Source organism: Protopterus annectens, chromosome 5.part0 (genome assembly GCF_019279795.1).
Source record: "Protopterus annectens isolate FY-2018-M chromosome 5.part0, PAN1.0, whole genome shotgun sequence".
NCBI classification, from domain to species: domain Eukaryota; kingdom Metazoa; phylum Chordata; order Ceratodontiformes; family Protopteridae; genus Protopterus; species Protopterus annectens.
The window spans coordinates 207,822,073-207,848,042 of NC_056735.1; the positions used below are offsets into that span (position 1 = coordinate 207,822,073).

General features: G+C 44.9%; 1 protein-coding gene across 1 annotated transcript in view; it reads right to left on the reverse strand.

Moving 5' to 3' along the window:
• The window catches only part of CHORDC1 (cysteine and histidine rich domain containing 1), a 1,140,261-nt gene that overhangs the window by 481,478 nt on the left and 632,813 nt on the right, over positions 1–25,970 (reverse strand). The window contains exon 7 of the mRNA XM_044072202.1: positions 17,823–17,893. Within this exon, the coding sequence (XP_043928137.1) occupies positions 17,823–17,893 (71 nt within the window). The remainder of the gene's footprint in view (positions 1–17,822; positions 17,894–25,970) is intronic.

Genomic DNA, 25,970 nt, shown 5'->3' on the forward strand with positions numbered 1-25,970 from the left:
AGTCCACGGACTGTTCAGTGCGTACCGTTGAAGAAAGGGGAACCATACTTGTCGAGGCCAGTGTGGAGCAATAAGAATCATCCTGCTTCCCACGGATATGGCTTTCTGTATCACTCTTGGCAACAGAGGAAACGGAGGGAAAGCGTAGACTAGACCGGGGGGCCAATCATGAGCTAGAGCATCCCTGAGTGATTCCCCCTGTGGGGGGATCAGAGTGAAGTACTTGCTGCATTTGGCATTGAGGGGGGGCTGGCGAAGAGATCGCAGCAAGGCTGACCCCACTTTTTGAAGATCTGAACCGCCACTCGGTTGTTCAGGGACCACTCGTGAGGCATCAGAACAGCTCTGCTTAGCCTGTCCGCTATCACGTTGGACCTACCCGGAATGTGCATTGCCACTAGAAGCCGTTGGGAAGACACTGCCCACTGCCACACTCGCATGGCCTCTCTGCAGAGGGGGTAAGATTTGGTTCCCCCCTGCTTGTTCAGGTACCACACCACGGACATGTTGTCCGAGTGAATTGCAATCGTTCCCAGAGGTAGAAAGTCCTGGAGTGCTCACAACACCAGAAACACTGCTCTCATCTCCAGAACACTGATGTGCAAGTGTACCTGATGGTCTAGCCAGGTGCCTTGGACCGTCCTGCCTAGATAATGCCCCCCCACCCCATCTGTGAGGTGTCCCTGGTCACCGTGGCCACTGGAGACATAGGAACCAAGCTGCTTCCTCTGTCCAGATTGGAAGAGCGTAGCCACCAGAGAAGGTCCTGCCTGCATCGCTCTGTGAGAAGTTTCAAGTGGGAAAGAGGAAGCTTTTGAAAGGACCACTGAACCGACAGGAGCCACTGTAGGATCTGCATGTGTAACCTGGCCAGGGGTACCAGCATGATGGTGGAGGCCATGGATCCCAAGAGCTGAAGAAATAACCTGGCCTGAACTTTTCTGAGGGGCAACAGTGCATGGATCTGAGACTGCAACACCCTTATCCTGTCCTGTGGCAGAAAGGCGCGCATTTGAATAGAGTCTAGCTCTGCGCCTATAAAAACAACACGCTGTGAGGGCTGCAAGGCAGACTTTTCCCAGTTCAAAGTAATTCCTAGACGTTGGCAAAGTGAGATGGTCATCTCCCTGGCTTGAATGAGCAGATGCCTGGTGGGGGCGGCGAGAAGCCAGTCGTCCAGATATGGAAACACCTGTAATCCTAGACGTCTCAGCTGAGCTGTCACCACTGCCAAGCACTTGGTAAACACCCTGGGGGCTGTGGTGAGACCAAAGGGCAGGGCACAAAACTGGAGATCTCCTGAACTGGATGCCTTTTCCATTTTGATGTGGTAGTAGGCATCCTTGAGATCGATGGAGCACATCCATACTCCTTTCTCCAGCAGTGGAAAAATGGACTGAAGTGTGACCATTCGGAACTTGGACTTCAGAACGTAGCGATTGAGTCAACTGAGACTGAGATCCAGAATGGGTCTCAGGTCCCCTGTTCTTTTTGGCACCAAAAAGAGTCGTGAGTAAGTTCCTGATCCGACATGGTCTGAGGGGACTGGTTGGATGACTCCTTTTTCTAGCAGCTTTGCCACTTCTAGTGCTGCTCGATCCCATTGACTGGGTAGGACGTCCGGGATCCTTCTGACTGGATGGGGTGTCGACGCAAAGTGAATAGTGTAACCTCCGGTAACTATTCGAAGCACCCAACGATTCTGGGTGATACTCTCCCAGGCTTCTGGATGCAACAAAATTCGGCCCCCGACTGGCTCCGGAATAGCGTAGTCGGGCAACACCTCAGGAACGCTGGAAGGAAGAGCCGCAAAAGGAATCGCGGTCTCCCGAGTTGCGGGGCCTCCTCTGCCTCTAGGACGGCGTCTTCCAGAATAATCCCCCCCCCCGCCTCTGGAGGGGGACTCACCTTGAGCCGTGGGAAAGTACCTCTGAGACTTTTTGAACCATGTTTTCCCCCCTCTCTGAGCCTTGGGATAAGGGCTAGAAGGGAGAGAAAAACGGGTCCCCACGGCAGATAGGGTCTTTCCTTCCTGTTCGCATCTGGTGAGTATGTCTTTCACTTTGGGTCCGAAGAGAGAGGATCCATCAAAGGGGGCGTCAGTGAAGGAAGACTTAAAGGCCTCCGCAAAATGACACAGGCGCATCCAGGCTTGCCTTCTGAGAGCTACGCCTGAGCTAGCTGCCCTACTCGCCCCTTCGGCTGCATAAGATATGAGCCTCATGGACGAGTTGACAACGGACCCTAGGGTAGACAACTGGGTGTTAACAGTCTGCGCTACCGCCTCAGGCATGTTACCCATCAGAGTATCTCCTAGCTCCTTCAGGAGATCTCTTTGGAGCCAAGTGAAATGACAGAGGTAATTCAACGACCGTAAGGTGAAGGTCGCCGAAGACAGGGTACGCTTCCCATACCGGTCCATACTCCTGGACTCCTTGTTAGGAGGGTGGACTGAAGAAGAAGCCTCTGCAACTTCCTGCTGAGTGGCTGCCGCCACCACCAAGGCATCTACCGAAACCCCCTTGGTAAGAAACTCTTTGCCCGGGGGAGCAGACAAGAACTTGTTTGGACGTCTGGGCACCGGTTTTACGGAATCAGGGTTCTCCCACACCCTTCGACAAATCAAGTCAAGGAGTTCATCGAAGGGTGGAGACACCCAGGAGGTGGAGGGTTGAGCTCCGAAGGCCTTGAGGAATACCGACTCCTCCTCAGAAGGGTCTTGGAGGGCCAGTCACCTCTCTGTCTCAAAATCTCCAGGATGTCGGAGAAAGAGACATCATCGGAGGACGACTTGGGGGACCCCTCCGATTCCTCGAGGTTGGTATCGGAAGTGAGTGACTTGTCCTGGGAGTAGATGTGCTTCCTCTTGCATGACTTCTTACTGGGAGGCTCCTCAGGTATCCCCAGACCTTCGGGCTCCGCCATCCATGGAGAGGGGGGCATCAGAGGCTCTAGCCGGGGTGTAATGGGACGGAGTGACTGAACCAGGTGATGTACCTGACGACCTGGCCATTGCGCTCCTCATGGTCTCGAAGGCTGGTCCCCCCGGATCCGAGGACCGAACAGTGTCCGAGACCATGATCGAAGTCGAGATTCCACGAGCCGAAGCACCGAGAGAGAGGCTCGGAACCGACAGGAGTCCCAAGGCATCCCCCTTGGTTCCAACTGAGGAAACCTGAGTGCCAAAACCAGAGGACAGAAACGACCTGGTAGGAGCCGAAGCCGGCTCCGATAGACTCGCCTGGGGTATCGGAGCCAACACCAGAACATCACTCGGCGCGGGGCCCTCCGGCTCCGACGACACATGGGTGTTCGGAGGAGGAATCGTCGAATCAAGCATGGGAACCGGCTCCGGAGCCGACTGGGTCGGTGCCGAAAACAATTTTGCTAACACCGGCGACTGTAGGAGCCTGTGAATCACCCTATCCACATCCAAATCAGACAGCCTAGAGGATTTGGAAGAAATAGAGGGAGATCTAGATCTCCCGACTGGAGACTCATGCCTGACACTGGGTGACCTGCTCCGAAGTGGTTCCAATAATATAGGAGCCAAGGTCGACCCCACAAAAATGGATACCTCCTGTGCCCCCGAGGACAATGGAGCCGAGGAGGTAGTATCCCTGTCAGAGTCCTTCTCCTTTGGCCCCGAGGGCAATGGAGCTGACGATGTAGTGTCCATTTCCGAGACCTTCTCCTTCGGCCCCGAGGACGGAGGAGCCGAGGAAGAAGTATCCAATTTACCAATCTTCTCCGATGGCTCCAAAGAAGCAGATGGAGCCGGAGATCTTTTATTGGCCTTAGCAGGCTTAGACTTGGTACTAGAAGGCGGGGATGACTCCAAGACCTCTTCAAAGGAGGGCTTGATCAGACCCTTCCAAATCAGTTTGTTTTTACGTTCCTGCAGTACCCTAGGGCTAAACACATGACAGAAACTGCAGGACTCTTGCAAGTGAGTAGCACCAAGACAATACACATAGATAGAGTTGCCCATCTGTGATGGACATTTTATGGCCACATTTAGTACACTTCTTAAACCCAGAGGGTTTATGTTCCTTCAGTTCTTTCGACATGGCAAGCAACCGCGCCACACACAACCGACAGAGTCAAACACTAAGGAAGGGCGGGAAGACCAACAAACAGTTGACAGGACAAGGAAACTCTAACTTAAACGCTTCCTAAAACAAAAGGTTAACCACTAACACAACAGCAAATCAGACACAGGAGAGGACTAGGTCCTTTAACTTAAACGGGCCTAGCCCGCGAAACAGTAGGGCTACCACAAACAAATAAACTCTCAACCTCATGCAACAACTAATCAAGCATGAAAAATAGCTTTTGACAAAAAGCGACTGGTAAAATACTAAAAGTATTTTAAAGGTATTTAAAATGGTACTTAGCCACAGCCAAGCGAGACCACGTCCTAACTCTACAAGCGGCAAATGAGATCTGGGGCTAGGGCGAGGTGCACCCTGGGATACCGGCTTAGCCCAGCCAATTAGAGACTTTGTGCTAGAAAGTTTGGAGTCGGAGCCGAGAGTAAGGAATGTAGGCGAGATAGGACCAAATAACATCGAAATTTTCAGGAGTCGGCTGACCAGCACTTGCGAACTGCTTCTGCTTCGGGCACCGCACGGCAAGAAAAACTGATGTAATGGTGTTGGCTGCATGCTTTACACCCCTAATTATCTGACGTCACGGAAGATGAGACCGCAACCGACGCAGGACCCAAGACTTTGATAATCAGGCCGACTGAGGGCTACTGCAAGCAGATAACCCAAATGTGATGACTGCAACAGTGAAACACGAAGAAAGTACAGTTGTGTACACCTACCATAAATGTAGATGTTCGAGTGTCTTCACTGTTGCAGTCATGACTGTAGGGTTCTCCCCTGCCAGCAGGCAGCCCTCGGTCGGCCAGAATCCCAAAGTCTGGGTCCGGCGTCGGCTGTTCAACCATGCTCCCTGATGTCAGAGCGCCAGGAGTATAAAGCTGACAGCCAATGCCATCTTCTCCAGTTTTTCTTGCCCCAGATGTCAGGAGTCCCAAAATGAAAAAGGTCCCATAACATTTGCAAATACACCTCAGAAGAATGGTGAAAAAAGGAAATACACAAAAGTAAAAATAAGAGAGGAAAAGAGGGAGGGAAACCCAGACTGCAACAGTGAAGACACTCGAACATCTACATTTATGGTAGGTGTACACAACTGTACTATGTTCATCGTGTTTCACTGTTGCAGTCATGACTGTAGGGTAGAATCCCAAAGCTGAAAGAAAGGGAGGTGGTCATAAAGAGGAAGAGGCGGCTAAAAGGCCCTGCAAGACTGCAGAGGGAAAGCCTGCCCTAGACTTAGAGTAGAGAGGTAGATTGTAGTGCTTAGAAAAATTATGCACTGAACTCCAAGTTGCAGCTTCCAAAATGTCCTTGGTAGGAACTCCACTGAGGAAGGCTGCAGAAGTGGCAGCAGCTCTGGTGGAATGAGTCCGTATATTCCCTGGGATTTGCTTTCCATGGTGAGAATAACAAAATCTGATTCCAAGAGCAATCCATTTAGAAATGGTCTGTTTTGAAATGGCTTTACCTTGGGAACTTGAAGCATAAGAAACAAGCAATTGTTCTGATTTTCTGATGTCCTTGGTTCTGTTCAGGTAAAAACGTAGTTGTCTGTGTACATCCAAGGAATGTAAGATCCTTTCCCCTTTATTTTGAGGAGTGGGGAAAAAGGTTGGCAAGTGGATAGTTTGATTTAAAGACACTTTGGAAACCACCTTAGGCATGAAGGTAGGATTAGTCCTCAAAGATACCCTGTCTTGATGAAAAATAATATAAGGTTCCACAGCCATAAGAGCTTGTAACTCTGAAACTCTCCTGGCAGAGGTTAGGGCTAACAGGATAGCTGTCTTCCAAGATAAAAACTTGATGTCAGAAGAGGCAGCAGGCTCAAAAGGAGGCAAGGTTAGTTTTTCCAAAACATAGTTGAGATCCCAAGCAGGAATGGGAGGAGATCTAGGAGGTCTTAAGTTCTTAGCTCCTCTGAGAAACTGTCTCATGAGCTGGTGGGAAAAGATGGGAGGGTCTGTATTATAATGAGCAGAAATAGCAGAGGCATGTATCTTAATGGAAGAGAAAGAGAGACCCTTATGTAAGAGATCTGTCAAGTAAAGTAAAATTAAAGTAATGTTAGGAAGAAGAGGATCAGAATCCTGAGCCTGCATCCAGGAACAAAATCTTTTCCATTTTCCTGCATAAGATTTTCTAGTGCTAGGACGTCTGGCTTCTAAAATGACATCCATAACCTGCTTAGGCAGTAAAGAAGAAATCAAAGGCCCTGGATTAACCAGGCCGCCAGGCTGAGAGTTCTGACATGAGAGTGTAGAACCTGACCCTGATGCTGGGACAGAAGGTTCGGAGACAGAGGTAAAACCCAAGGGGGCTCCAGGCATAGGTTTTTTAAAGTTGGATACCAAAACTGCCGAGGCCAATTTAGAGCCAGCAAGATTATCATCTTGGGCTTGTCCTGTTTTATCTTCAATAAGACCCGTGGAAGAAGAGGAAGAGGCGGAAAGGCATATCCCGAGAGGTTCCTCCAACTGAATGACAGGGCATCCACTTTCCAAGCTTCTCTGTGGAAAGTCCTGGTGCAAAGTTTCTGTAGTTGATGATTGAGATGGGATGCAAAAAGGTCTATGTGAGGACATCCCCAGACTGCTGTTATCATCCTGAATATTTTGATGTCTAGCATCCACTCGTGTGGATCCGAAAGGTTTCTGCCCAGACTGTCTGCCAGGAAGTTTTGTTTCCCTGGTAGAAACTGAGCTTGAAGATCCAGATTGCAAGCTAGAGCTGTGTTCCATAGATCCATGGCTAGTCTGCAAAGGGGGTAGGAATGAGATCCCCCTTGCTTGTTTATGTACCACATAACTGTGGTGTTGTCTGTCCGAATTAGTAGTTGTCCTGGTTGTAGAAGATTCCTGAAGGCCAATAGAGCTTTCTGAACGGCTAACATTTCCTTTAAGTTGATATGCAGGTTCTTTTGATCCTTTGTCCAAAGGCCCAGCAGACAATTGCCCAGAAAATGGGCTCCCCAAGCATAATCCGAGGCGTCCGTGGTTAGAATCTGAGTGGCAGGAGGCAGACGAAAGGGTTTCCCTTTGTTTAGAGCACATGCCCTGGACCACCAAAGAAATTCCTTTTGAAGACAAGGAAGGACGGAGATCAGTATGTCTAAACTGTGGCAATGCTGAGACCATACACTTTTTAGGTACCACTGTATTTTCCTCATGTGTAGTCTTGCATATGGTACGAGAAGGATGCAGGAGGCCATGTAACCCAAAACCTGCAGGAATTTCCTTGCAGATAGTTGAGTTAGAGTTGCCAAGGTTTTGAAAGTTGAAGCCAGCTGTAATTGTTTTTCGGATGTCAGAAATGCCATCTGGGTTGTGGTGTTTAGAAGTGCACCCAGAAAAGTTATCTGTTGTGATGGTGTCAAATTTGACTTTTTTATGTTTACAGAGAATCCCAGGAACTTGAGGAGGTTCTGTACAAATTCTAGATGCTGGAGTAAGACATCCTTGCTGTCTGCCTGATTTAGACAATCGTCCAGATAAGGGTAAATTTGAATTCCCCTGAGTCTGCAGTAAGCTACTACTGGAGCCAGGCATTTGGTGAAGACCCTGGGCAGCGCAGAGAATTGAAAGTGCCTCGATCTGGCCTTGAACCCGAGGTATTTTCTGCGATCCTGCCTGATGGGAATGTGTAAATATGCCTCCTTTAAATCCAAAGTTACCATCCATGTATCTTTGGACAGCAATGGAAGTAGCTGCTGTAGAGTAAGCATCTTGAATTTTGGAATCTCTAGAAAGGTGTTCAAGACCGACAGATCCAGAATGGGTCTCCATGAGTTTTGCTTCCTTGGGACTAGAAAGAGCCTTGAGTAAAAACCTTTTCCCATCTCTGAAAGAGGAACCAGTTCTATGGCATTCATAGCCAAAAGAGCTTCCACCTGGTTTAAGACCTCCGTCCATTGATGTTTTGGAAGGTCTGGCCATCCGCTTGGCCTTGGCAAGGTATGAAAATGGAATTTGTAACCTCTTAAAACCACATCCAAAACCCATTTGTCTTGGGTTATTTGAGTCCAATTTTGATAAAAAAGAGAGAGTTTTCCTCCGAGGGGGCTTCCAGGCAAGAAGTTCCTGTAGCCCAACAGAGGGAGTCATTGAGTTTGTTTCCTTTGAGATTGTGACCTGTCCTCTCCTCCCCTAGGGGTGGAAGCAGTCCACTGTCTTGGTCTATACGCAGCTTGTGTTTGAGGCCTCCCTCTGGAGTGTCTATATCTACCCCTCTGAGGCCTGTCTGAAGTGGGAAAGGACCAATTTTTTGAAGGCCAATTCCTGCTAAATCTAGGTGGCTGTACTTGTAAGAAATCTTTAACTGTTTGCATGGATTTCGTCTTATCCTCCATCTTTTAATCACCTCTTCAGCTTTTGATCCAAACAAAACATTATGCTGAACAGGAGCATCCAATAATTTAGCCTTTACTTGTTCAGGTAAATTTTGTTCCTTTAGCCATGCATGCCTTCTAATGACTGTGCCAGAGGCCGCAGCCCTACAAGAAGCCTCCAAGGCATCAAATTCACAGTGTAAACCATGCTTCCCAACCTGTTCAGTGGCATGCAATAAGTCATGTAATTCCTTATCATCTGCACAGGCAGAAATGGAAGTAAGCTTTTGTTTTAAGACAGACAAGATAAATTGCTGGTATTTAAGCATATGATACTGACAGTTTAAAGCCCTAATGGACAAAGTAGCAGAAGTGTACACCTTTTTGCCCCATCTTTCTAAGGATCGAGAATCCTTTTCAGTAGGAATGGGATTTTTGGCAGAAGCGGCCTTAACTCCCTTAGGACCCTGAGAAATGGTTTCAGGGTCAGCAGCAGGGTTCTTGTATAACAACTGATGGGAATCAGGAACCCTGTAATGTCTATCAGGCTTAACAGGAGCAGGAGGAAAAGAGTCAGGGTTAAGTTAGCCTCGAAAAGCCACCATCCACAATATCCAAAACAGGAGGAATAGCCAGGGGTCTATGTTGGGGAAGAAGAAGAAAATCCCTCAGTCTTTTCTTGGATTCCGAATACTCCTGTCCTTCCCAGTGGAAATGTTCCCTCATTTCATGCAAAGTTTCCCCAAAAGAGAAATCCTCAGGGGGAGAAGCTGAAGGAATGGATTCTTCAGCATCAGAATCCTCATAAGGAGGGAAAGAATATTCCTGATCAGAAGAAGAAACTGAGGAAACAGAAGCCTGGTCAGAGGAATCATAATAAACATCCTGCCTTGGCCTTTTGTCTGGAGGGGGTATGAGAACCCCTAATCATAGTAAGTAAATCCTCTACCATCTTGAGTAGCTGTTTCTGTGACTTGGGAGCCAGTTTAGAAGAGGCCTGTGTTGAAGTCTTTGATTTAGAAGGAGCCTTTGCCTTTGGCTTTGCTTTTACTAGTAGCTGAGTAGGCCTGAAAACCCCTTCGGAAGCCGGTACCTGCACAGCGGCTCCGGACCCATCCGAAGGAGCATTGTCCGAAGGTCCTGCAACAGAAATATTTAAAGGCCTGGTTGGCTCCTCATGAGAGTCCGTTTCGGCCGTCGGTTCTGAAATGGCCGACGACAGGGGCTGCAAAAGCGCCTCACTGACGGCCGAACCTGAAGCTGGCTCCACTTGTGCTCTATCATCAGATTTGGACCTCGGAGGCCTGTCTTTATCCTTGCGATGTTTGTGAACTCCGGTAGCCGGTACCGTATCCGATGACATTTTGTAGTTAAAGCACCTACCGAAGTAATGAAAAGTAAAATCGTACCTTCGCTTAATTGTACGTTGATTGAATCTAGCACAAAACCGACAACTAGCTACGTCGTGGTCAGGGCCTAAGCAAGGAATACAGTAAGAATGAAAATCCTTATGAGGTATTTGCTTCCTACATGAAATACAATTATTAACTTTTTCTGACATCGAGTGGAGCACGAAAAGTTTCTAACGGGTACTTAGCTTTGAGTGGAGAAGAAAGTCTTGGACCAAGTATATAGAAAAATTCGTCAGGAGTCAGCCGACCGGCACTTGCGAACTGCTATCACCGCACGGCAAGAAAGACTGGAGAAGATGGCGTCGGCTGTCAGCTTTATACTCCTGGCGCTCTGACGTCAGGGAGCATGGTTGAACAGCCGACGCCGGACCCAGACTTTGGGATTCTGGCCGACCGAGGGCTGCCTGCCGGCAGGGGAGAATCCTACAGTCATGACTGCAACAGTGAAACACGATGAACATCATCATGCTGATACCTCAAAAGCCCAGGCATCTCTCTGATCTGGAAGAGAGCTTTGGAAGTTGATCCAGATGCTGGACCTTCATCAGCAAAAGCCCAAGCAGTCAGCTCTCCTGCAATATCGATTCATATGAAGACCATTTGTTTATATTGATATACAGGCAGTGCAGACAGACATAATGCTGTATGTGATAATTTACTGCCAAAGAGACTCCTGAGGCAAGATCGATCACTTTCTCTAAAACAGATACTAGACAAATAACAGTATGCAAACAAATACTACTAGACAACAACAAAAGCTGTCGAATACTTATGCTACCAAAAGACTACTTACAGCACCACAGACAGCAAAGAAACAGGTGTATGATGTAACACTGTTAAGCAAGGGGTTGTACAGCATCTGTGCACTAATATTCTGGATATGTTTATATCCCTTCAGAAACCTGGTATACACTTGCTTTTTCTGCCATGCAGATAACTGTGTAAAAATGGAATGTGAATCACAACATAAAACAAGGCAGGCTTGGGTAAAGATAGGGTGCAAACCAGTACAGTAACACACACTTTAACCACGTTACACGTCAGGCTAGCATACACAGTAGAAAAAACTATGCACGTAAACAATCACAATCTGTTACATGAAATAAATGCAGTGGAGAAGAGCAGCTTACTTAACAAGATATTCAGACAAATAAGGCAGTAAAGTAACAGCTTACTTAACAGTTAAGCTGTGGAGAAATGTAAAATGGTTAGATGCACAGCATGTGAAATGAGACATGATCACTCACAACTTACCATAGAGATGAACTAATAGATACAAAAAGGCAGCAGTAAAACACTATCTCAGTTGACCACTCTTGAAACTGTTTCTTTCAAATAAAAGGTGTCAGGATCAAGTACAAGCCATTTCTGATCAACACCCTAATGTATAATCACAAATGTGTGAACTGTTTGATATGAGACAGTAGCATCGGAGAGAATTCTATTTTCTGCTCAATACAGCAACCTCAGAGTTACTCTATTAAAGCAGCAGGTGTGTATGGGTGTGTTTTGTGGAGGGGGGGTACAGGACAACAAAGCCTTCCCCACCAGAAATGCTTCAAGAACTAAACTGTTTCACTACAACTTTGCCACTTGATTGCTGATCATCTGCATACTGAACTTCTTTCATGAAGTCAGGTTGTGGTACTGTTACCAACTGAAATGGTGGTAGCTTAGATGGATGGAAAACATCTCACAGTACCTATTGAAAAGAGTACAGGAAGTTCTCCAATGCCCTGGCCAAGTTTCTCCTAGTAGTATAACCACCAGCCCCAGTCTCATTTGAAAAGAGGCCACTTGCCTCGCAGAACTAACCCATTCAATAAAAAAAATAAACAGCACCATTACAGGAAAACTTTGCAGAACCAGCTTTCCTTGTTTAGTTGCTCCGATAATGATGGGAATTGAGTGATGAACAAGAAAACAAACAGGTCCTCCTTTTAAAACAAGAAAGCACAACTAAGAATAGAGTACTGAGTCATGGGGAGCCAGGAAACTACCTACTAAGACTGCACTGCTATTAACCATTGTTGTAAAATAATTCAAATTTTAATGGTAAAACATATACATTTTTATTTATTTTACAGTTGTTTACTGGAAAAGTCGGACTGGACAGGAAGTCCTTTTTCAGTGGAGGCCTGGGGAGAAAAGCTCCACATTATACACAGAGATATTGTACATATACAGTTACATATCAAAGATGTTTAAAAACAGTTAAAAAAAAATGGTAGGGCAGCATATCAACATATCAACTGGAGTAGCAAGACCTCAAATCACACTGTGCATAGCTGTGTCTGATTCTCATATAAATAAATTATATACCGAATTGTTCAAACTATGTCAACCAACTGAATCCATGTTTGCAGGATACCAACTATGTCGGAATTGTTTTACTGGGTTAACAAATGAGAAAGCAAAAACATTCAATACAAAAAAAAAAAACAACAAACAAAACAATTCTGTAAAAGTCTTTCTAACCCTTCATGGAATATAGGAACTCCGGGATGATGTACACATTTCTCCTCATTACTCTCTGGTCCTACATAGCTCTGCAAAAGAAATAAAATAAACAGTTTGCAGACACAAAAAATAATGAAAACTGCATATGTACTGTCAGTCTTAACTATAAATGACTATAACTAAAGTTATGTACTTCTAAAGAATTCCAAACCAATAGGTAAGACTGGTTGACGCAACAGAAAAACTATTAATGGCAGCATGTTACCAGTCGACATGGCTGTCAAATCACATAAAATACTTTAATACAAACAAGCAGAATACACAATATTTTATGCATTTTAATGGCCATATCGACTGGTAATACTCTTCCATTAATAAAGTTATGTACTTACCATTAACAAAAGTTATGGACGCACCATAACTATGCATCTGTGTTGCCCAGTTTCATTCTTCCTCAATTAATGGGCTTGAATCTGATCCTCTTATCTGACTCAGCCACCTTCTTTAGACCCTAGGATCAGACTCTCAAGCTCCTTCTTTACCCATAATGCCCTTGACCACTGAATGACCTCAGAGTTTTCTGCTATTATACAATATTACAATAAGGTATCTGAACATAGCTATGACAGAAAAGTGATAGCTGAAAGATTAGGAGCTTATGGTTCCTAACAATTCCATTAGGTCTCTCTCAAAGACATGGACAGCCGGAAGGTGGGAGGAGAGCTCAGGAAGAATGAAAATGGACAACACAGATGCAACGTTATGGTGAGTACATAACTTTTATATCTGATGTCATTTTCATTTGTTCCTCAATGAATGCGACAAGAATCCCCAGCTATGGTAACCTTGGGTGGCCCTCATGGAAGGATGTTCCAGAGAACCGTAGAACCAAATGATACAGGTTCTGGAGACGATATCCAATTTGTAATGAAAAATAAAAGTATGAGCATTAGACCATGGGGCAGCTGCACAAATGTCATCAATGGAGGCTCTAGCACAAAAAGTAGTTAATTTTAGACCTAGCTGAGTGACATTTTGGTTGCCTTAGGTTCATAGGTAGGTACTAGGCTATTGGCCCTAGGGCCTATATAAGCCTAGCCAAAAAGGTACCCTGGCTTTCGCCACCCAAGAAAATTATTTTCCTGTGCCCCTGTCGAGCAGAGCCACAGAGGTGATCCCCGGGTTGAATTTCCTATTTCCCATCCAATCAAGATTTTTCTTGAAGAGTGCTAATGAGGAGTCTTGTTTGATATAGATAGGTAGTTTGTTCCAGATTATGGGAAGTCTCTGGAACAGGAATCTATCCCTCCAGCATGCTCTGTTTATTGTGGTGACAAGGTTTAGGTCCCTAGAGTATGTAGCTCAGAGGGATTGGGATTTCTTTAAGTGGGGCATGTCCAACAGCTCTGGGTTTGACATAGCTTTGTATGTTGCGCAGAGACTGCCTCTGAGTAGGCGATATGCAATGGAGTAAGGCTGGAGTTTTTTGAGATGGTCTGCACAGGGAATCTGTTTAAGGCTGGTAATCCTCTTTGTGAGGTATTTCTGCAGCCTTTCCAGTTGTTATAGATGTCTTGTGAGGTACATACCAAAAGGGGCGTTGTACTCTATAATGGGTCTAATAAGTGATAAGTAGAGGGGAACAATGACCTATTTTTTTTTTCCTGGATGAGAAACCTTTTGTGATGAGGTGTGCCATGTAGAAGGATTTCCTGACTACTGTGCTGATGTGATTATCAAAGGAGAGACTAATGTCCAGTTGTGTCCCAAGGTCTCATCACACTTTTGGTGTTAAGTAGACTACCACCTATGTGGTAGTTCACGAGTACAGAGTTTTTACCAAAGGGGATGACCATGCAGTTTTTAGCATTGAGCTTGAGGCCATGGCTTTGACACCAGGCATCTGTCTCAGAGAGGCCCTTTTGTAGGATGTCCACATTATTAGGAGTTTCGATTATGGCTCCTAGTTTGCAGTCATCTGCGAACTTCCTTAGCCAAAGACCTTCTGTGTTAGCCTGTACTTCAGAGAAGCAGATACCAAACAGAGAGGACCCAGGACTGAGCCCTGTGGTACTCCACTCTTGTTACCTTTTTGGGCTGAAATTTTTAAGGGAAAATTTTTGGAAAAACTTTTTTGGGCCCCCCCCCCCCCCCCCCCCCCTTTTTTTTTTTTTTTTTTTTTTTTTTTTTTTTTTCCCTTTCAAAAAGTTGGGTTTTGGGGGGTTCTTTTTGAGTGGCCCCCGGGTTTGGGCCCAAACCATCTTGTGAAACAAAAAAGGATTTACAACCCTACCCTTTTTTTTAGGGGAAAAAATTTATTTTTATAATTCCAGGGGAAATTGGTTTGGAAACCCCTCTTGGGGCAAGGTTTTAGATAAAAAAAAAAACCCCAAAAGGCCAGGGAAGGAACTAAAAAAAATTTAATTGTAAAAAATTTTTTCCCAAAAAAGGGGCCCAAAAAGGAAAGGGAAAAATTTTTTCCTTTTTGGGCAACGGGGCCCCCTTTGGAAATTAGGAAAAAAAATGAAAAATAAAGCCCCCCTCCTTTGGGGGGAAAAAATTCCCAAAAGGTTACCATCCAGTGATCTTTTCCTAACAGAGGTAAAAGCTGTTGTAACGCCAGCATTTTGAACTTTGGAATGTCCAGATAAGTGTTGAGGATAGATAAATCCAAAATTGGTCTCCACGTGTTCTCTTTGGCACTAGAAACAGGCGAGAATAAAATCCTAGTCCCACTTCTGACAGAGGAACTGGCTGTATAGCTCCTATTAGAAGAAGTAAAGAAATCTGCTTGTGAGCCTCCTATCCTTTGCCGAGGAGGAACGCCTGGCATGCCCTTGAAAGGAGGCAATGTATGGAAATAGAACTTGTAGCCTCGGGTTTATAATGTCCAATACCCATTTGTCCTGGGTGACTAAAAGCCAGTTTTGCTTGAAGAGTGCTAACTTTCCTCCCAAAGGAGCTGCCAGGAAGAAGAATCTGGCAGCTGAAAATGCAGGTCATTGGGCCTGTTTACGAAAGGACTGGCCCCTGCCCTCACCTGCAGATTGTGCAGGTGAACTCCAAGTTCTAGGCCTGAATGTACTTTGAGCTCTGCCCCCTGCCACGCCTAGATCTACCCCTAGACTGAGAATCAGAAGAAGGGTAGGTCCACCCTTAGTAGGCCAATTTCTACTAAACTTTGGAGGTTGCACCTGCAAAAAATCTTAACAGTCTGCATGGACTTAGCCTTGTCTTCCATTTTTTCAAGACCAACTCCACAGGGGGACCAAACAAAACTTCAGACTGTAAAGGGGCATCCAGAATTCTAGATTTAACATGCTCGGACAAATTCTGATCCTTAAGCCAGACGTGCCTACGAAGAACTGAACCAGTGGCAGCCACCCTAGAAGAGGCCTGTACAGCATCAAAACCACACTGCAAAGAATGCTTACCCACCTGTTCAGAGACATGTACTAAATCCTGCAATTCTTTACACTCTATGCCCTCTGCCAAAGCATCCACTTTAGATTTTAGCTGAGAAAGGAGGATATTCTGATATTTCAACATATGAAACTGGCAATTTAAAGCCCTCATTGCTAAAGTAGAAGAGGTATACACCTTCTTACCCCATCTATCCAAAGCTCTAGCTTCCTTATCTAGAGGAACCGGATTCTTTACAACAGAAGCTCTAACACCCTTAGGCCCCTGACTAATAGTTTCTGGGTCCGCCCTAGGACTCTTATACAGATATTTATGAGCCTCAGGCACCCTGTAATACCTGTCCGGTTTAACTGGCGCAGGAGGCAAACAATCTGGATTAAGGGAAGTCTCCGAGAAAACATCTTGAACAACATCCAAAACAGGAGGTATAGCCAAGGGTCTATGCTGTAGTAAAAACAAGAATTCCCTAAGCCTCTTACGTGAATCAGAGAAATCCTGTCCTTCCCACTTAAAATGCTCCTTCATGGAATGCAGAGTTTCTGAAAACGAAAAATCCTCTGGAGGAGAAGCAGAAGGAGTGGAATCCTCTGCATCAGAATCCGAATAAGGGGAAAATCTTGAATATCTTCAGCGGATGAGACTGAGTCGTCACAGACCTGATCCAAACTTTCCAACTCTGGCTCCACCCTGGCCGTCTCACCAGGAGGCCGCACAGCACCTCTAATTAAAGTAATCAAATCTTCTGCCATTTTAAGCATGTGCTTTTTAGGCACAGACCCTGAAGTACCTGGAGGGACACCAGAGGAAGGCAAAACAGACCTGCCCTTAGAAGAAGCCTTAGAAATAGTAGCAGAAGGCCCAACCACCTTAGGCATGGAAGGGAGAACAGTGACTTGAGAGGCCCCTTCAGCTTGACCTGACTCCTGTGAGGCCACATCCTGCAAAATCAAAGTTTCCCCCTGAGACTCAACAGAAACTTCAGCCGGATCCACCTGCTGCACGGTAGTTTCTGAGGACTGGCGTCCAAACGGACTAATCAACCTGTCTAGGTTTCAAGGATTTGTCTTTGCGCCTTCGTGGAAGCTGGCGCCGGAGGATCCGACGGCATATTATAATTACACCGCTACCAAAGACTAACCTAGCACAATCTAACCTTCTTTTATAGTGCGCTTATTAAACTTAGCACAAATCGACACCGACCACGCCGTGGTCCGTCCCAAACAAGGAATGCAAAGAGAGTGATAATCCCTATGCGTATCTGTTTCCCACAAGAAATACAATTATTCACTTTTTCTGACATCCGAATTAACTGAGGCAAGAAAAACAAAATATTCCCAACGGGTACTTAGCCCAACTTGGTTTCGGGTCCGAAACTCAGAATACGAAAATTTCAGAACACCGAACGGCACTTGCAACGCTGCTTCTGCATCGACCATGCGGCAAAAGACTGAGGATATGACGTCGGTCATGCGCTTTTATACCCTGACGCTCTGATGTCAGATCTAAGCGCCCATGACCGACGTCAGCCTAATACTTTGGTATTCGGGCCGACCGAGGACAGCGGACTACCCATATGTAAGGACTGCAGCAATGTGAGATGAAGAACATCTACCTACTAAGACTGCACTGCTATTAACCATTGTTGTAAAATAATTCAAATTTTAATGGTAAAACATATAAATTTTTATTTATTTTACAGTTGTTTACTGGAAAAGTCGGACTGGACAGGAAGTCCTTTTACAGCGGAGGCCTGGGGAGAAAAGCTCCACATTATACACAGAGATATTGTACATATACAGTTACATATCAAAGATGTTTAAAAACAGTTAAAAAAAATGGTAGGGCAGCATATCAACATATCAACTGGAGTAGCAAGACCTCAAATCACACTGTGCATAGCTGTGTCTGATTCTCATATAAATAAATTATATACCGAATGGTTCAGACTATGTCAATCAACTGAATCCATGTTTGCAGGATACCAACTATGTCGGAATTGTTTTACTGGGTTAACAAATGAGAAAGCAAAAACATTCAATACAAAAAAAAAAACAACAAACAAAACAATTCTGTAAAAGTCTTTCTAACCCTTCATGGAATATAGGAACTCCGGGATGATGTACACATTTCTCCTCATTACTCTCTGGTCCTACATAGCTCTGCAAAAAGAAATAAAAATAAACAGTTTGCAGACACAAAAAAATAATGAAAACTGCATATGTACTGTCAGTCTTAACTATAAATGACTATAAACTAAAGTTATGTACTTCACAAAAAGAATTCCAAACCAATAGGTAAGACTGGTTAACGCAACAGAAAAACTATTAATGGCAGAATGTTACCAGTCGACATGGCTGTCAAATCACATAAAATACTTTAATACAAACAAGCAGAATACACAATATTTTATGCATTTTAATGGCCATATCGACTGGTAATACTCTTCCATTAATAAAGTTATGTACTTACCATTAACAAAAGTTATGGACGCACCATAACTATGCATCTGTGTTGCCCAGTTTCATTCTTCCTCAATTAATTGGCTTGAATCTGATCCTCTTATCTGACTCAGCCACCTTCTTTAGTCCCTAGGATCAGACTCTCAAGCTCCTTCTTTAATCATAATGCCCTTGACCACTGAATTACCTCAGAGTTTTCTGCTATTATACAATATTACAATAAGGTATCTGAACATAGCTATGACAGAAAAGTGATAGCTGAAAGATTAGGAGCTTATGGTTCCTAACAATTCCATTAGGTCTCTCTCAAAGACATGGACAGCCGGAAGGTGGGAGGAGAGCTCAGGAAGAATGAAAATGGACAACACAGATGCAACGTTATGGTGAGTACATAACTTTTATATCTGATGTCATTTTCATTTGTTCCTCAATGAATGCGACAAGAATCCCAGCTATGGTAACCTTGGGTGGCCCTCATGGAAGGATGTTCCAGAGAACCGTAGAACCAAATGATACAGGTTCTGGAGATGATATCCAATTTGTAATGAAAAATAAAAGTATGAGCATTAGACCATGGGGCAGCTGCACAAATGTCATAAATGGAGGCTCTAGCCCAAAAAGTAGTTAATTTTTAGACCTAGCCGAGTGACATTTTGGTTGCCTTAGGTTCATAGGTAGGTACTAGGCTATTGGCCCTAGGGCCTATATAAGCCTAGCCAAAAAGGTACCCTGGCTTTCGCCACCCAAGAAAATTATTTTCCTGTGCCCCTGTCGAGCAGAGCCACAGAGGTGATCCCCGGGGTGAATTTCCTATTTCCCATCCAATCAAGATTTTTCTTGAAGAGTGCTAATGAGGAGTCTTGTTTGATATAGATAGGTAGTTTGTTCCAGATTATGGGAAGTCTCTGGAACAGGAATCTATCCCTCCAGCATGCTCTGTTTATTGTGGTGACAAGGTTTAGGTCCCTAGAACATGTAGCTCAGAGGGATTGGGATTTCTTTAAGTGGGGCATGTCCAACAGCTCTGGGTTTGACATAGCTTTGTATGTTGTGCAGAGACTGCCTCTGAGTAGGCGATATGCAATGGAGTAAGGCTGGAGTTTTTTGAGATGGTCTGCACAGGGAATCTGTTTAAGGCTGGTAATCCTCTTTGTGAGGTATTTCTGCAGCCTTTCCAGTTGTTATAGATGTCTTGTGAGGTACATACCAAAAGGGGCGTTGTACTCTATAATGGGTCTAATAAGTGATGAGTAGAGGGGAACAATGACCTATTTTTTTTTTCCTGGATGAGAAACCTTTTGTGATGAGGTGTGCCATGTAGAAGGATTTTCTGACTACTGTGCTGATGTGATTATCAAAGGAGAGACTAATGTCCAGTTGTGTCCCAAGGTCTCATCACACTTTTGGTGTTAAGTAGACTACCACCTATGTGGTAGTTCACGAGTACAGAGTTTTTACCAAAGGGGATGACCATGCAGTTTTTAGCATTGAGCTTGAGGCCATGGCTTTGACACCAGGCATCTGTCTCAGAGAGGCCCTTTTGTAGGATGTCCACATTATTAGGAGTTTCGATTATGGCTCCTAGTTTGCAGTCATCTGCGAACTTCCTTAGCCAAAGACCTTCTGTGTTAGCCTGTACTTCAGAGAAGCAGATACCAAACAGAGAGGACCCAGGACTGAGCCCTGTGGTACTCCACTTGTTACTGGTCTGAATTAGGATTTGGAGTCTGCTACTTTCACAGTGTGGGTTCTGTCAGTGAGCAGTTGGCAAACCATCTTGTGACATAAGGATTTACACCTACTTTAGTGAGTTTATCTATAATTCCAGAGTGGAGGATGGTGTCAAAAGCCTTGGTGAGATCAAGATAGGCTGTGTGAACCAACCTATCCTCGTCTACGGCTTGGTGACTGCTTCAAAGAAGTCTATCAGGTTTAGGAGACATGATCTGCCTTTAACAAACTGGAACTGGGTAGGGTCCAGAGTTTGGAGATTACCAATGTCTTTGTTTATAAGTTCCATGATGATACGTTCCATGGCTTTGCAGACCAGGCTCTTCATGCTAATGGAGCGGTAGTTCCCAGGGTCTGTGGTGGCTCCCCCTTTGTGGAGTGGGATAACCATCGCTGTGTGCCATTCAGTGGGCACAAAGCCTGAGGTGAGGCTATGACTGAACATGGCGCTTAGATGGAGTACCAGTTCGTGCTGTAGTTTGTGTTGAACGCAGCCTGGGATGTTGTCAAGTCCCATGGATGCTGTGTTCTTGGCTTTGGAGAATGTGGTTTTTACCTGTGCAGCCGTGATTACAGGAACTTTGCATTCTTCCAGTATAGAGATGGGTCCTTTAGGGGGTGAGGGGGGGGGGTAAAGTTAGCATTGAACCTATCTGCCAGGATGTTGGCAATATCAGTTGGTTCTGTATATTTAGTGCCATTGTGCTGTAACTCAGAGCAGATCTTAGTGTTGCCATTGAGACTCTTGACATAACTATAAAATGCTTTGTGGTTGTCTTTAGAATCAGTGGCGATTTTGTTTTCGTAACTAGCTTTGGAGGATTTTATGAGGGATCTCAACTTCTTACTGAGGCTGACCAGGGAGTTCCTCCAATCATGGGAATTTACTCTTTTTTGCAATAGTTTCTTTCTTCTGTTGTAGAGTTTGTTTATGGCAGGGGACCACCAGATTGGCTTCCTTTTTTTTGAAGTACAGCACGATCCATGCACTCGTGTAAGTGCTTATAAAGTGAATTTGTGTAGGATTCAGCAGTCGTACCTCTATTGTCCGTATGCATAGATGTCATGAAGTTTGCCACTTCTGTCTTAAGAAGTGTGAAGTTGGCTTTGAAGAAATTTTTTACTCTGGTTTCCCTAAGGGGGTGGGGGCGGGATGTTTAGGGTGATTAGCTTGTGGTAGGATCTGACCAATGAGAAATTGACCTCTGGTGTGGAACACTGGTCGCCCATGTTGGTAATGACCAGGTCTAGGATATTGCTGCCCCTAATGGGGGTGTGGATAAGCTGATCCAAGGCAGTGGAATTTATGAATTCCAGAAAATGTTGAGGAAAAGAATTGGTACACGAGTAGTTTTCCCAGTTAATGGTGGGGTAGTTGAAATCGCCCATTAATAGGGTGTTGGGTTGTACTCTAATATTTTCCAGTGCATCAAAAAATGAGGAGTGGGAATCCTGGGGCACGGTGGGGGATCTGTAGCAAGTTACAATTTGGATTGCGGTCTTGCCCAGAGTTAGCTGCACTTGGATAATCTTGGATGCATTATGATGAGCAACTAGCCTGGAGGTGTGGATATCCTTAATGAATATGGACACGCCTCTGCCTTTTTGGTACAGGTTAGGTGTCCGAAAGGTGTATGAGTGATAGCCTGGTAATGCAGGGGTGCTCTCTGGAGCCTTGAACCAGGTCTCTGTCACTGCACAGATGTCAATGTACTCCATTTTAAGGAGTGCCTCGAGTGAGTGCATTTTGAGGTTTAGACTGCTAGCATTGAGTAGCATTACCCTCAGATTTTGCTTGCTTGTACCCGTTACAGTGGTGAATTTGTCATTTGAACCTTGCCTAAAAGAGTCATTATAGGGGTGGTAACAGCCTTAGCCTGTATCCAGAATCCCAAGGGGGACAGGTGCAGGCCATCTATGGCAAAGCATTGTTGTCTGTCGATCATGTCATCCCAGGCAAACAGATACTGGATCCCCCTAGAATGACACCAGAAACTTAGCCAATTGTTGAAGTCAATCATTTTGTCCTTGTACTGTGGTATCATTCTGGGTGACGGAAGGATGCTACTCAGGGCTTGGGTCATACCTGCCTGGGCTACAAGATCAGAGAGCTCCTCCAGGTCTCTTTTCATGTAGTCCAGGGAGGTAAGTCTCAGGTCATTTACACCAACATGGACCATGACAGAGTCATATTTGTACTTGTTGTGGAGTGACTTGAGTGCATGCGTTATGTGGCAGATCCTAGCACCAGACAGGCAGTTGACAGTAACTTTCTCCTTGTTTAGCCTGGTGAGTGGAACGTCAGTGTGCCTGACTACGGAGTCACCTATGACTAGGGTGTTGGGTACGTTGTTATGCTTTATGGGCTGTGGTTGAGTGGCACACTGAGTTTAAGGGCTATGTGTCATTTGGGCTGTGTTGGGGGGGGTGGAGGTTGCTTGCATTTCTGCTTTGGAGATCTCTGTTGCTTGGGCAGATTTTTATTGAGAGCCTCAACGAATGCAGGTGTGTGTTTTGTGTTTCTGTGTGTGTGTTTTGGCGGTATAGGTTTTGAGGGACTATGTGATGAGTGTGGTGTGATGCAAGTGTTTACCTTCTCCTCTTGACTGTCTAGTCCAGTCTTGGGTGAAGAGAGCTTTGCTTCCAGTTTGGCTATATAACTGCATCTGTCACAGGTTGTAGTGTTAGGTGGTAGGAGGAGAGGGTTGTCTGTGTACACGAGGCAACGGCTGCATTGCCCCAAGATGCCCTGATTCATCAGGCAGACAGGATAAAACACCTGGAACTGACCCTTACACATGCCTGGATAGGTGCTTATTTATTAGGTACTAAAAACTGTTTTCCTCTAAACAAGTGAGGAAAGTTAAGTGCTGTAGTAATTTGTACCTTATTTAGTGCTTACAATGAGTTCTGAACAAGTGCTGAGCTCAAAGAAACAGATTTGAGTGCAAAAACTAAAAAAACTGACTAGTTCTAAGGGAAAATTTGAAGAGCAGACTTTATGGCGCAGGGAATAGTTTAACCTCAGCTAAATGGCAATGCATAAAGTGTATTTCTTTTTTAATACAACAGTACCAAATGAGCAAACTGATTTAAACAAATTAACCAATAAAAAGCTAAAAACTGAGCCCATTCCAGCAGTCTTCGATCAGACAAGTTCTAACTGCACACTCCTGCCACCAGGGTGCAGGAGAACCTTCTCCAGAAAAGATGGCCTGGATTAGTTCTCAAGTTATACAAACAAAGCTAGATTCAGCAGGCCTGAATCTAGTCTATGCTTCAGCAAACAAGGAGCACCAATTTCAGAAAGAAACAGTTCAAATAAGCCGGCACAATAAGTGCCTAGTAACAGACAATAATTGTCTTGGTAACGTTAAGCCTCTCAAGGAACAAAAGCATGAAATACAATCTGTTATCCATTCCCATCTTGCTATTTAAGAAGGGGACAAACAATTAGTTTTTCTAAATTCATATGAAGTTAAAATGAAGTTGCCTATGGATGTCGAAAAGATGAAGGGTACACACTCATTTACTGTCAAATTTGGTAAAGAAAACTGGTAAACTGATCACATGATTGAAGTTTGATTCAGAGGCCGATTTTGGCAGAAAAGAAGGATTACTATGTAAGGTAACTCTTTCTTTGTGAAAAATCAAATACAGTGGTTTCGAAGAGCGTGCTTGGAGTTCAGATACTCATCTTGCTGAAGTGATAGCCACCAAAAAGACTGTTTTTCAAGACAGAAACTCAACGTCTACTTTAGCGGAAGGCTCAAACTGTGAATGTACAAAAGTCTGTAATACAAAAGTCACATCACAAAGGGGCGTAGGTCTCAAATTGGAGGTCTAAGTAAAAAATGCACCTTTTAGAAAGGCCTTATATAACTTAGATAAAGTTGAAGGAGAAGCATTACTATCTCCAATGTAGTAGTTGGAGATGGCCGACAGCTGGACTTTGATAGTGGAGAAACTTGCCCCGCTTTGAAAGATGGAGGCTAGGAAATCAGCTGGGACTGGAGCAGTCAAACGATCCAAGTCTCTCAGATGAGCCCACAAGGAAAACATCTTCCACTTACTCTTATAAATTTTCCTAGTCGAAGGTTTGTGGGATGAAAAAAGAATATGGCAAACTGGGGAGGAAAGCCTGGAATGTCTAGCCATCACTAGAACTGGAGAAACCATGCAGTCAACTTGAGGCCTGCAATATCTGGATGAATCATCCCTGACAGCTGTGAAAAGAGGTCTGGACTAGATTCCTCTGTCTAAAATGGACAATAAATGAGACCACAGGAAGGGAAACCACACTTGCTGAAGCCAGTAAGAGACAATGAGGATTACTCTGCCCTTCAACCGGAGCGCTACCGGAAGAAACTTGGGGATTAGAGACAGGGGAGGGTATACATAAAGACAACCTAAGGGCCAAACATAGATTACAGCATCTCTTGCTGAATGTCCTTAGGGGGAAGTAGGGCAAAGAACCTGCTGCATTTGTTGCTGGGGGAGTGAATAGATCGCAGCACGGTAGACCCCACTTGTGGACGATCATATCTGCCACTGACAGACCACTCGTGAGGCATCAGAATGGTCCTGCTGAGCTTGTTCACTAAGATGTTAGACTTCCCAGTTATGTGCATTGCTACAAAAAAGCAGCTGGAGGAGATTGCCCACTGCCAAGCTCACATTGCTTCTCGGCATAATGGACAGTGCAAGAGAGTTCTGAAGAGCCTGCAATGCTAGAAGCACCATTCTCATCTCTGGTACATTTATATGCAAATTGGTCTCTTCTGGGTACCACATGCCTTGGTCCCAAGTAATGCCACCCCACCCCAACTGGAAGGCATCCATGGTCAAAGTGGCATTCGAGGGAGAAAGAATAAAATGACACCCTTGACAAATCTCTTCACAGTATATCTGCCACAGCAGGGAATTTATGCAAACCTGAAATAATTTTAGCAGATGTCGTAAGGGGTACTGATGAAAGGACCACTGCACTGCTAGAATCCATTGAAGAATTCTCATATGAAGATGAGCAGTGGGTATTAAAGTTATTGACACAGCCACTGACCCTAGGGCTTTGAGTACCATTTTTGCTGGGGCAGAAGGATGAGAAAGAACCTATCTGACATGTGATTTCAAAGTAAGAACTCTGTTTTGAGGTAGACAAGCTAGACAACTGGCTGTATGTAGATAAGCCCTTATAAACTCCAGGACTTGAACTGGTTGAAGCTGTGACTTGGGCAGACTGATCGTAATTCCCAGAGAGTGAGATAACTGGAGTAAGTAATCAATTCCTGGCTCTTTCCAGAAGATGCCTGGTCTGTGCAGTAAAACGCCAGTCATCTAAATAAGGAAACACTCTGAATCTGCGCAGTCACAGAAGAGCTGCTAAAACTGCCATGCATTTGGTCAACACCCTGGGGGGCTATGATGAGAGCGAAGGGCAGGACTCTGAAATGATAATGACTGGCTCTCAGTTGGAAGCATAGGTATCTTCAAGAGCACCTGATCATTTTGATATGTGATAGTACGTGTCTTGAAGATCGACAGAGTACATCCAACTGCCTGCAGCAGGAGAGGCAGAATGGACTGAACCGTGACCATCTGGAATTTGGAGTTCTTTACAAACTGGTTCAAATAACTGAGGTCCAAAATCAGTGCCAGTTCCTGCGTTTTCTTTGAGACTAAAAAGAAGCTCAAGTAAATTCCAGATCATCTTTTGTGCAGCAGCTTTTGAATCTCTAGGGCTGCTAACTCCTCCTCTGATTGGGTGGAACATCAGAGAGACATTTTCTTTTCCTTTGGGAAATTTGCAAAAAGGGAATGAAATACCCTCTCAATATGATCCTTTGCACCCATGATTCTTTTGTGATGGCTATCCAGGCTTTCAGGTACAAGGATAAGTGCCCCCTGACTGCCTCCAGAAAAAGATAGCCGGGTAACCTTTCAAGATCACTGTAAGATCTGTCGGAGAAGGAATCTGAAGACTCTTGATTCTAGAGACCCCCCTCTGCCAAGCGGGCATCATCATCCACTGAATCTAATGCCACCC